The sequence below is a fragment of the Bos javanicus genome, chromosome 25 (assembly GCF_032452875.1).
Source record: "Bos javanicus breed banteng chromosome 25, ARS-OSU_banteng_1.0, whole genome shotgun sequence".
In the NCBI taxonomy this organism is placed as follows: domain Eukaryota; kingdom Metazoa; phylum Chordata; class Mammalia; order Artiodactyla; family Bovidae; genus Bos; species Bos javanicus.
In genome coordinates, this window is record NC_083892.1 from 32,685,641 (window position 1) to 32,698,520 (window position 12,880).

General features: G+C 42.8%; 1 protein-coding gene across 5 annotated transcripts in view; it reads left to right on the forward strand.

Annotated features, from left to right (window-relative positions):
* Nucleotides 1–6,409, forward strand: part of LOC133238582 (general transcription factor II-I repeat domain-containing protein 2) — a 46,963-nt gene extending 40,554 nt beyond the window's left edge. For 4 of the 5 annotated variants that reach the window (XM_061401844.1, XM_061401845.1, XM_061401846.1 and 1 more), the window contains 3 exons: nt 1,478–1,661; nt 2,214–2,242; nt 4,714–6,409. In XM_061401844.1, coding sequence (XP_061257828.1) covers nt 1,478–1,661; nt 2,214–2,242; nt 4,714–6,317 — 1,817 coding nt within the window. In that variant the 3' untranslated portion in view covers nt 6,318–6,409. Of the gene's footprint in view, nt 1–1,477; nt 1,662–2,213; nt 2,243–4,164 lie in introns of all 5 variants that reach the window. The other variant, XM_061401848.1, reaches the window with a different exon arrangement.
* The last annotated feature ends 6,471 nt before the right edge of the window (nt 6,410–12,880 follow it).

Consider the following 12,880-nt stretch of genomic DNA (forward strand, 5'->3'; position numbering starts at 1 on the left):
GTTTTGAATATATATTTGAAATATTTCTTTCTAATTAATTACTTTAAGAAATTGATCTTTCTCTTAAGGAGCTGTGATCAAAATTAGGGTGTATTTTACACAGAAACACTAATTACATAATAGTAATAATAGCTATCTTTTGGCCAATAGGCACATGAAGAGATGCTCAACGTTATTATTAGAGATGTGCAACTCAAAATCACAATGAGGTACCACCTCACACCAGTCAGAATGGCCATATTTTAAAAATCTGCAAATGATAAATGCTGGAGAGGCTGTGGAGAAAAGAGAACCCTTCTACACTGTTGGTGGGAATAAGTTGGTGCAGCCACTGTGGGGGACAATATAGGGATTCCTTAGAAAACTAAAAATAGAACTACCATATGATCCGGCAATTCTATTTCCTGGCATATATCCAGACAAAACTATAATTCAAAAAGATACATGCACCCCTATGTTCATAGCAGCAGTACTCACAATAGCCAAGACATGGAAACAGTCTAAACGTCCATCAACAGATGAATGGATAAAGAAGACCTAGTACCTCTGTTTGATGGGATGCTGCTCAGACACACAAAAAAATGAAATAATGCCATTTGCAGCAACATGGATGCAACTAGAGATTGTCACGCCAAGTGAAGTAAGTCATAAAGAGAAAGACAAATACTATATGATATCACCTCCTGTGGAATCTCAAATAGGACACAAGTGAGCCTATCTCTGAAACAGAATCATGGACGTAGCGAACACTCTGGTGGTTGCCAAGGAGGAGGAGGTTGGGGGAGGGATGGAGTGGGAAGCTGGGGTTAGCAGATGTAAGCGTTTATAAATAGAATGGATAAACAGCAAGGTCACACTGTATAGCAAAGAAAAATAAAGTCAATATCCTAAGATAAACCATAGTGGAAAAGAATATTTTAAAAAGAAAATGTGTGTGTGTTATATATATATATATATATATATATATATATATATATAACTGAATCACTTTGCTGTACAACAGAAATGAACACATTATAAATTGACTATACTTCAATAAAAAATTGTTTTAAAAAGCTATCTTTATCAAATCATTATGTTGTATACCCAAAACTAATATAATGTTATATATCAATTTTATCTCAATTTAAAAAATAACTACCATAGCTATCTTTGACTTACCAACTTCTTCCCATGGCTGAGTATTGTTTTTAGCGTTTGACATGTGATGAATCATTTAATCCCCAGAAAACCTTTTTAGGTGGACAATCCCTATTTCATGCATAGTAAAATCGAGTCTGCTATCCTACCCATTCCCAATTTCCAAAATCACTAAAATCACTCTTGCATCCTAGCACACCTGGAAAATAAAATAATGGCTGATCACTATTGTTATCACTTGACGTGAATAATTTTGAAAGCTTGACCTTAAAGATAAAGTTCGGTTTGGGAGAAGCAAGTAACAAATTGAACTGGCTTTATGCTCGTCTCACCGCAGGTGAAGCCATTGGAGTGGACTTCCCTGTGAAAGTTCCCTACCGGAAGATCACCTTCAACCCTGGCTGCGTGGTGATCGACGGCATGCCCCCGGGGGTGGTCTTCAAAGCCCCCGGCTACCTAGAAATCAGCTCCATGAGAAGAATCCTGGATGCCGCAGACTTTATCAAATTCACAGTCATCAGGTATATGAGGGTTCCCTGCCGGGTCAGGAGAATGAGCTGCAGATCTAACTTCCTCAAGGTGGACAAGTCGGGGGGCACCAGGATTCTCACCCCAGAAGGTGGGCGGTGGGTCCCAGCGGTCAAGTCAGTCAAGTGCTGTGTGATACTGCCCCTCATACTCAGCTCATGGTGTTCCTTTAAAAAAAACATTTATTTTAATTTATTTATTTGACTGCACTGGGTCTTAGTTGCGGCATGCGGGATCCTCATTGCAGCAGGCGGGAACTCTTAGTTTCAGCATATGGGCTCTAGTTCCCTGACTAGGACTCGAACCCTGGCCCCCTGCATTGGGAGTTCGAACTCTTAACCACTGGACCACCAGGGAAGTCCCAGTTCATCGGCTTCTGCTTCTGGGAGCTGTGTGTTTTAGCGCCCATTTCTTGGTAATCGTTGGGCAACCAGTCTTACTTTAGCCCGTAGCTGATGTCACAAAAGTTTGTCAAATAGAACTAAATGGACAAGACAGGAAAAGTGCCCTTTGTTGCATTCACCAATGTCTCTTTTTCTCTTCAGACCACTTCCAGGTCTTGAGCTCAGCAATGGTGAGTATTCTGGGGGAGAGAAGATGGTTCCAGCCCTCGATGTGAGGTGTGAGCTGTCTTCGGGGCACTCACCATGGGGTCCTTCCTTCCTGAGCCTTGAGTCTCAGAGCAAAGCATGCCACTTTTTACTTATTTATTTAGCTGCTCTGGTTCTCAGCTGTGGCATGCAGGATCTTTAGTAACAGCACGTGGGACCTAGTTCCCCGACCAGGGATCGAACTCGGGGCCCTCTGCATTGGGAGCTTGGAATCCTAGCCATTGGACCACCAGCAACAAGTCCCAAAACATGTCGCTCTCTATGTTCATTTTTTCTGCTTCTTATAAAGCGCTTTAATTCTGTTGCTTGTGTTTTCTTAGCCAGGCCATTTTTTTCTCATATTAGTTTGGTGGAGCTTGCTCTGTGTGATAGCACACCACACTCTTATTCAAGAGTCCTTTATGGTGGAGGAAGGTGCTCATAATACTGAACTACTGCTGCTCCACCTTAGTTGGTAAATAGTACCTGCCTGGCCACCGCAGCCCCGCCTCCAGAATCTCTAACCACTGACCTCCCCACGGTTCAGAACCAGCAGGGCTCCTGCCTGGCACAGCAGGGCTCCCAGAACCCGCTCCAGCCAGTGCCGAGGCTGACTTCTGTTCTGATGGAGCAATGTTCCAGCCTTTCTGCTTGTTAAATTTCACTTTAATTTAAAACTTTTTTTTTGGCCGCACCACTCGGTATGTGGGATCTTAGTTCCCCAGTCAGGGATCGAACCCACGCCTCATGCAATAGAGGCTCATCTTAAGCACTAGACCACTGGGGAAGTCCAGATATTTTTCATGTCTCCCCTAGAATCCTTGCAAGCAAGTCAGAATCCTATTGGATATTAAAGCGGACAATGTAACTGTCAAAGACCTGCTGTATAGCACAGGGAATTATACCCATCTTGCATTAACCTATAATGGAAAAGAGTCTAAAAAAGAACATATGTATATAATACCTGAAACTAACACAACAGCATTGTAAGTCAACTCTGTTTCAATGTAAATTTTAAAAAATAAGGTGTCTCTAGAAAGAAAAAAAAAAAGTAGAAAATGCAGAGATGGTTCCAAAAGTTTGAATCACTAGAGAACCTCCTCACTTAAATTTTGGAAGCTCTGAACTTCCTTGGAAATCCAGTGGTTAAAATTTCACCTCCAGGGCTGGGGGTGCAGGTTCAATCCCTAGTCAGGGAGCTAAGATATCCCACATGCCTCAGGGCCAAAAAAGTCAAAACCTAAAACAGAAGTAATCTTGTAACAAATTCAATAAAGACTTTAAAAATGGTCCATTTCAAAAAAAAAATTTTTTTTTTTAATTTTTGGAAGCAAAACTCTTCTCTTGAAATGCACAGTTATTATTCCTAAATTCATCTGGTTGCTAAATAGCTTTGTACCTTTTTAAGAGCTTTATTGTGGCATAATTTACATACCATAACATTCACTTGTGCAAACTGTACACAGTCTAGTGATTTTTCTCAGTAAAGTTACAGAGTTGTGCAACTGTCACCATAATCTAATCTTAGAACATTTCCATCATCCCCTAAAGATTCCTCCTGCCCATTTCTAGTCATTTCCCATCCCCACCCCCAGTCTCAGGCAACTACTGAACTGACCGTCTCTGTCTGCATTTCCTTAAAGTGAATTTTTATACCTGTGTTCTCTTGAAGCAAAGCTCACGTACATTGTGGCCCATTTCTTTACACTGAAACCATGTAAGTTCTGTGAGGGTCTGTGGCTGTCCCCAGTGTCTTTTGGGACTCATAGCAGGTAAATCATATGCCTTCTGTGCTCATCCCCTTCTCTGTTATTTCAAAATTCTCTTGAAAAGCCATTGAAAAAAAATTATGTCCAACTCTTTGGACTGTAGCCCGCTAGGCTCCTCTGTCTGTGGGATTTTTCAGGCAAGAATGCTGGAGTAGGCTGCCATTTCCTCCTCCAGGGGATCTTCCCGACCCAGGGATCGAACTTGAGTCTTCTGTGTCTCCTGCATTGCAAGCAGATTCTTTACCTGCTGAATCATCAGGGAAGCCCAATATGTTAAAATGCAGATACAATCTCAAATCATTCTCATTTAAACCAGGTGGAACATACATAGCCACTTACTGACCCTCACCAAAGACGTCTTTCATTTGACTCATCAACCTTTTAAAAAAGGGAATTAGTGGCTGATACGGAAAAACCAGGGGCTTTTTCATAAAAATTCATTTCCAGGTTTTCTTTAGAAATCTGAAGATCCAGCCAGCGTGGGGCCACGCTCCCTTGGCAATAGTTCGCTGGCCCTGAGTGTCCCCAGCCCCACCCCCCACCTCTGCAGAGCTGGGTTACTCCGCAGTTAACCCACGCCCCCCAGCCACCTTATCCCCTGCATTTGTCATCATGCTTTTGCTGATGTTTTTCTAACAGTCAAGAGAAAAGTGAACTCTTTCTTGTCTCCATGTCTCTATCAAAAGTGGGAAAAAGGAAGATAGATCAAGAGGGCCGTGTATTTCAAGAAAAGTGGGAGAGAGCTTATTTCTTCGTGGAAGTGCAGAATATCCCTACCTGTTTAATATGCAAACAGAGCATGTCGGTATCCAAAGAATATAACCTGAGACGCCATTATCAAACCAACCACAGCAAGCACTATGACCAGTACACCGAGAAGATGCGTGATGAGAAGCTCCAGGAGCTAAAGGAAGGACTCAGAAAGTATCTCTTAGGGTCATCAGACACCGTGTGTCCCGAGCAAAAACAAGTGTTTGCCAAGGTGAATCCAAGGGAAAATGCTGCCGTCCAGCCCGTGGAAGACGTGGCTGGGAACCTGTGGGAGAAGTTACGTGAAAAAATCAGATCTTTTGTGGCTTATTCCATTGCCATCGACGAGATCACAGATATAAACAACACCACCCAGTTGGCCATCTTCATCCGGGGAGTTGATGAGAATTTTGACGTGTCAGAAGAACTTTTAGATACGGTGCCCATGACAGGTACGAAGTCTGGAAACGAGATCTTTTTGCGTGTTGAGAAAAGTCTGAAAAAGTTTAATATCGACTGGTCGAAACTAGTCAGCGTGGCCTCCACCGGCACCCCTGCCATGGTAGACGCCAACGATGGGCTGGTCACGAAACTCAAGTCCAAGGTGGCGATGGTGTGCAAGGGCTCCGATCTGAAGTCCGTGTGCTGCATAATCCACCCGGAATCACTCTGTGCTCAGAAGTTAAAGATGGACCACATCATGAGTGTGGTAGTTAACGCCGTGAATTGGATCTGCTCCCGCGGACTGAACCACAGCGAGTTCACCACTTTGCTCTATGAGCTGGACTGCCAATACGGCAGCCTTCTGTACTACACGGAGATTAAGTGGCTCAGCCGTGGGCTGGTGCTGAAGAGGTTCTTTGAATCCTTGGAAGAGATTGACTCCTTCATGTCCTCCAGAGGCAAGCCCCTGCCTCAGCTGAGCTCTCAAGATTGGATCAAAGACTTGGCCTTCCTGGTGGACATGACCATGCACCTGAACACGTTGAACATCTCCCTGCAAGGGCATTCCCAAATTGTGACGCAGATGTACGACTTGATTCGGGCCTTCTTGGCCAAACTGTGCCTCTGGGAGACTCATCTGGCCAGGAATAACCTGGCCCACTTTCCCACCCTGAAGTCAGTTTCCAGGAACGAAAGCGACGGCCTGAACTACATTCCCAAAATCGTGGAGCTGAAGACGGAGTTCCAGAAAAGGCTGTCCGATTTCAAACTCTACGAAAGTGAACTGACCCTGTTCAGCTCCCCTTTCTCCATGAAGATCGAGAGCGTCCAGGAAGCCCTGCAGATGGAGGTGATTGATCTGCAGTGCAACACGGTCCTGAAAACCAAATACGACAAGGTTGGAATACCGGAATTCTATAAACACCTCTGGGGCAGTTACCCCAAGTACAAGACCCACTGTGCCAAGATCCTGTCCATGTTTGGGAGCACCTACATTTGTGAACAGCTCTTTTCCATTATGAAACTGAGTAAAACTGAGTACTGCTCCCAGCTGAAGGACTCCCAGTGGGATTCCGTACTCCACATCTCGACGTGACGGAAACACATTCCCGCATGGTCCCAGGGGCTGGAAGCCTAGAATCCTCTAGGTCTGAGGGGTTTTGAGACGAAAACGTGTTATTAAATATTTCTGGTTTTTTTCCCAGTTTGACTCGAAAATATCATTTGCAGTTAGCATACCTGTTTGTATGACATTTTGTGCTTCCCCATAGCCCAGTAAAAAAAAAAAAAATCAAGAAAGTTTTATTGTATTTCTAGTAGTTGACTCTTCTTACGCCTGGCCTGTTTCACTCACTCACATGCTGGCTTGACCCCTGCGGGCACTGGGACTGCATCCTGAAGTTTAAATCGGGGAGAGAGATGGGGTTATACATACACACACATCTACCTCCCTGTCATCTGCATGGTATTCCATGTGATTTCATATGTTTGCAAATTGAAGGAGAATCAGAAACGTGTTCACATACTGTGGTGTCTCTGCCTTCCCAAGAAACCGGAAATTTGGGACTTAAAACAGAAACTCCTTTGTAAAGCAACTATCATTGTTGTCTAGCGGTTGGGTCCTGTCCGACTCTTTCCCTACCCCACGGTCTATAGCCCACCAGGCTCCTCCATCCATGAGATTTCCCAGGCAAGAATACTGGAATGAGTTGCAATTTCCTTCTCCTGGGGATCTTCCCAACTCAGGGATCGAACCCACATCTCCTGCCATGGCAGGTGGGTTCTTTACCACTGAGCCACCTGTGAACCCCAAAGCAACTATACTTCAATAAAAGTTAGTAAAAACAAAAGCAGATGATGATGATGAAAAGCAAAATACAATATAAAATCCAAAAATAAATAACATAGGCTTTCAAAGACTAAGTTGAAGTTTGGAGGCTTTTTTTAAACCTTTATTTGAAATAATTTCAAATGCATAGAAAAGTTAAAGAAATAAAAAGTGCATGAAGAACAGTTAATTCCCTTTTGACAGATTTTCATACTGTTTTATCATTTGTTTGTTCTCTTCCCCCATCCCTCTCTCTCTCTCTCTCTCTCTCATGTGTGTGTACATTTCCTGTGTGTATAAGTGTCTTGTTTATCATTATCTGTATATGTGTATAAACATATGTACATAGTTCTTTTCTGAACCGTTTGAAAGGAAGTTACACCTTATTTATCTCTAAATACTTTTAGGAGTATTTTTAAGGAGAAGGATATTCTTGGCCATAACCATGATTTAGTTACCAATTCCAGTAAATTGAACACTGATGCAATATTTTTATCTAGTTTAGCAATCATACTCCAATTTCATCAGCTGACCAAATCACTTTTCCTTTGGGGCATTTTTCCCTTGGAGGGTTGTCATATAGATGCGCCTGAAACTAACACAACATTGTGAATTAACTATACTTCAATTTTTAACAAATCATCCTAAGCAACAAAAATTTATTAACTCAAAAAATATATATATAGATACAGATCAATGCAAAAAAATAGAGCAAAACAATGGAATGGGAAAGACTAGAGATCTTTTCAAGAAAATTAGAGATACCAAGGGAATATTTCATGCAAAGCTGAGCACAATAAAGAACAGAAATGGTATGGACCTAACAGAAGCAGAAGATATTAAGAAGAGGTGGCAAGAATACACAGAAGAACTATACAAAAAAGATCTTCACAACCCAGATAATCACGATGGTGTGATCACTCACCTAGAGCCAGACATCCTGGAATGTGAAGTCAAGACGGCCTTAGGAAGCATCACTACAAACAAAGCTAGTGGAGGTGATGGAATTCCAGTGGAGCTATTTCGAATCCTGAAAGATGATGCTGTGAAAGTGCTGCACTCAATATGCCAGCAAATTTGGAAAACTCCACAGTGGCCACAGGACTGGAAAAAGTCAGTTTTCATTCCAATCCCAAAGGAAGGCAATGCCAAAGAATGCTCCAACTACCGCACAATTGCACTCATCTCACACGCTAGTAAAGTAATGCTCAAAATTCTCCAAGCCAGGCTTCAGCAATATGTGAACCGTGAACCTCCAGATGTTCAAGCTGGTTTTAGAAAAGGCAGAGGAACCAGAGATCAAATTGCCAACATCTGTTGGATCATTGAAAAAGTAAGAGAGTTCCAGAGAAACATCTACTTCTGCTTTATTGACTATGCCAAAGCCTTTGACTATGTGGATCACAACAAACTGTGGAAAATTCTTAAAGAGATCGGAATAGCAGACCACCTGACCTGCCTTCTGAGAAATCTGCGTGCAAGTCAAGAAGCAATAGTTAGAACTGGATATGGAACAACAGACTGGTTCCAAATCAGGTAAGGAGTACGTCAAGGCTGTATATTGTCACCTTGCTTATTTAACTTATATGCAGAGTCTATCATGAGAAATACTGGACTGGATGAAGCACAAGCTGGAATCAAGATTGCCGGGAGAAATATCAATAACCTCAGATATGCAGATGACACCACCCTTGTGGCAGAAAGAAAAGAAGAACTAAAGAGCCTCGTGAAAGTGAAAGAGACGAGTGAAAAAGTTGGCTTAAAGCTCAACATTCAGAAAACTAAGATTATGGCATCTGGTCCCATCACTTCATGGCAAATAGATGGGGAAACAGTGGAAACAGTGACAGACTTTATTTTGGGGGGGGCTCCAAAATCACTGCAGATGGTGACTGCAGCCATGAAATTAAAAGACACTACTCCTTGGAAGAAAAGTTATGAGCAACCTAGACAGCATATTAAAAAGCAGAGACATTACTTTGCCAACAAAGGTCCACCTAGTCAAAGCTATGGTTTTTCCAGTAGTCAGGTATGGATGTGAGAGTTGGACTATAAAGAAAGCTGAGGGCCAAAGAATTGATGCTTTTGAACTGTGGTGTTGGAGAAGACTCTTGAGAGTCCCTTGGACTGAAAGAAGATCCAACCAGTCCATTCTAAAGGAGATCATTCCTGAATAGTCATTGGAAGGACTGATGCTGAAGTGGAAACTCCAATACTTTGGCCACCTGATGTGAAGAACTGACTCATTTGAAAAGAGCCTGATGTTGGGAAAGATTGAAGGCAGGAGGAGAAGGGAACGATGGAGGATGAGATGGTTGGATGGCATCACCAACTCAATGGATGTGAGTTTGAGTAAACTCTGGGAGTTGGTGATGGACAGGGAGGCCTGGCATGTTGCAGTCCATGGGGTCGCAGAGTTGGACACGACTGAGTGACTGAACTGAACTGAACAGGTATAAAGGTATACAGTCAGAGATATGTGTTCTTAGTATCTATTAGTTGCTGGAATTAGTGACCCGAAATTGTGAATACTTTCCAGATTTGGCGGAATTAACCTGATTAGGGTACAATAATGTAGGAAAAGGCTTTGATACAAATTAAAGGAAGCTGATGGGAGGAGAGACCAGGCTCCAACTGGTCACCCTTTGTAGGGGACCCAGCCCCAGCTGGGGCCTGGATGGATGTCCTCAGACACAGGAATGACCCACGCTGGGTAGTTCCTGTCTTTATGAGGCTGACTGCAAGTCTGGCTGGGTCCAGCTGGGTCTGAGGCTCACTTCCTGGGAAGTGAGTCCAGTCACTTTCGGACTAGTTCACGGCAGGAGTCTTGGGAGGCCGGCTGCTGGTGTACCAGAGCAGAAGTTGACTCAGTATAAGAGGCGCGGTCCTGCAAACCCTGCTGGGAAACACCAGCCCCCAGGTTTTCAGTCAGTCAGCTGGGGCTCAGAATGATTAAATGGCCTGCCTGAGGCCACAGAGCCAGGAAAGGATTCAGTCCTGGGTCCACGTGACTCCGAAGTCCATGTTCTTCTTCCTTTTCTAAGCAGCCACCATGCTTCTGTGAAGACCTGGGAGGCGTCTGTCTTAGAGCCCCGCTCATCACTGTGACCTGTGGCTCCCTGCTGGTTAGCACACTGAGTATTAGGGAGGGGACCATAGAGTTCAGCCAGGGCTGCCTTCTGTTGGCTGGGCTATTCATGGGGCTGTTTTGCTTTGATTCAACTCCCAGGGTCCCCAGGTTCCTTCTTGACCTGTAGAGTGTCCTGGGACCAGGTGGCTTGACCAACACAGTCACTTGTATGACTGAGCCAAGACTGGGAGAAACTAACTTCTCCCTTAAGCGACCAGCCTTGTCCAGCCTCACTCATATACTGCTTCCCACACAGGAACAGAGGCTCTCCATGCCTCCCACAGCCTTGGGGACAAGCTATGTCTTCTATCAGTCAGCTTAGTTCAGTTCAGTCGCTGATTTGTGTCTGACTCTTTGTGATCCTGTGGACTGCAGCATGCCAGGCTTCCCTGTCCATCACCAACTCCCAGAGCTTGCTCAAACTCCTGTCCATCGAGTCGGTGATGCCATCCAACCATCTCATCCTCTGTCGTCCCCTTCTCCTCCTGCCTTCAATCTTTCCCGGCATGAGGGTCTTTTCCAATGAGTCAGTTCTTTGCATCAGGTGGCCAAAGTATTGGAGCTTCAGCCTCAGCATCAGTCCTTCCAATGAATATTCAGGACTGATTTCCTTTAGGATTGACTGGTTTGATCTCCTTGCAGTCCAAGGGACTCTCAAGTGTCTTCTCCAACACCACAGTTCAAAAGCATCAATTCTTCATGGTCCAACTCTGTTTTTTTATAAGATTTGCAATTCTAGTTTGCCCCGTAGTGTCTTTGCATCTGCAGAAAGACCCATTAGCAAAGACGTGAAGGCTCTGGGCCGACTGCAGTGTTGGAATGGGTGGTAACAATTGCTTTCTGGTACAACTCCCTAACTAGGCAGGCTCTTTGAATAACCAGCGGCACCCTGTCTCTATAGCCAAATACAATTCTCTGTGTGTTTGATAAGCTATTATCCTTCAGTGAATATTCACAACTCTTAAATTAGCCAAGACCCCCACTGTTTCTCAGGGAGAGAAAACTGGGTGAACTTTCAAATTTCTGTGCCCCTTCTGTGCCTTAGCAATGGCCCCAGGACGGCTATAGTCAGTTAAATCTGGAATGCAAGATCAATTATATTCTCCTATTTATATTTTCCAGTTTAAAAAATATTTCTTCAATTTATTTAAACTAAAATAAATAACCAATTCACCCATTTCTTCCACCTTGCCACCTCTCACCTCTTACAGCCATCAGCCTGTTTTCTATATGTTGTTTTTTGTCTTTTAGGTTCCACATATAAGAGAGAGAATATAGTATTTGTCTTTCTCTGCCTGACTTCACTTAGCATAGTAAATAGTAGTAAATAGTAAATGTCGCTCAGTCATGTCCGACTCTTTGCGACCCCATGGACTGTAGCCTACCAGGTTCCTCCGTCCATGGGATTTTCCAGGCAAGAATACTGGAGTGGGTTGCCATTTCCTTCTCCAGGAGATCTTCCCAACCCAGGGATCGAACCCAGGTCTCCCGATTTGTAGGCAGACGCTTTACCGTCTGAGCCACGGGGGAAGTCACTTAGCATAGTGCCCTCAAATTCATTTTGTTGCAAGTGGTAAGATTTTATTATTTTTTATGGCTGAATAATATTCCATTTTATATTTATGCCCCAATTTCTTTATCTGGTCATCCACTGATGGCCACGTAGGTTGTTTCTATATCTTGGCTATTGTAAATGATGCTGCAGTGAACTTAGAGGTGCAGTTATCTTTTGAATTAGTGTTTTCATTTTCTTCATATAATACTCAGATTCTGATGGAATTCCTGGATCATATGGTAGTTCTATTTTTAATTTTTTTTTTTTTTTTTTTTGAGAAATGAACATGGTGAGAGCACACATCATTTTCTTGTTTCTGATCCTAGAGGAAAAGCTTTTGGCTTTTCACCATTGAATTTTCACCATTGACTTTTCACCATTGACTTTTCACCATTGACTTTTCACCATTGACTTTTCACCATTGAGTTTTCATCATTGAATTTTCACCATTGAATTTTCACCATTGAGTTTTCACCATTGACTTTTCACCATTGACTTTTCACCATTGAGTTTTCACCATTGACTTTGATGTCAGCTATGTACTCCATATACGTGGCCTTTACTATGTTGAGGTATGTTCCCTCCATACCTGCTGTGTTGAGTATTTTTATCATAAATGGATGTTGAATCTTGTCAAATGCTTCTTCTGCATCTATTGAGATGATCATATGATTTTTAGCCTTCATGTTTTTAACATGGTGAATCATTGACTGATTTTTGAGCCATCATTGCATCCCTGGAATAAATCCCACTTGATCATGCGGTGTGATCAAAGGTGTTGTTGAATTCTGTTTGCTAATATTCTTTGAAGAATTTTGTATCTAGGGTAGTCAGAGATATTGGCCTGTAATTTTCTTGTTTTGTGGCATCCTTTGTCAGGGTAACGGTGGCCTTGTAAAATACATTTGAAAGAGTTCCCCTCTCACTAATTTTTTGGAAGAGTTTGATAAAGATTGATCTTATAGTAACTGTTCTTTGAATGTTTGGTAGAATTCACCAGTGAAGCCATCTATCTGGTCCTGGACTTTTGTTTGTTGAGAGATTTTTTGTTTGTTTGTTTGTTTTGCTGATTCAAACTCCTAATCTTCTTGCTAGCAATTGGTCTGTTTCATTTGAGATTTTCATTTGAGATTTTCTATTTCATCA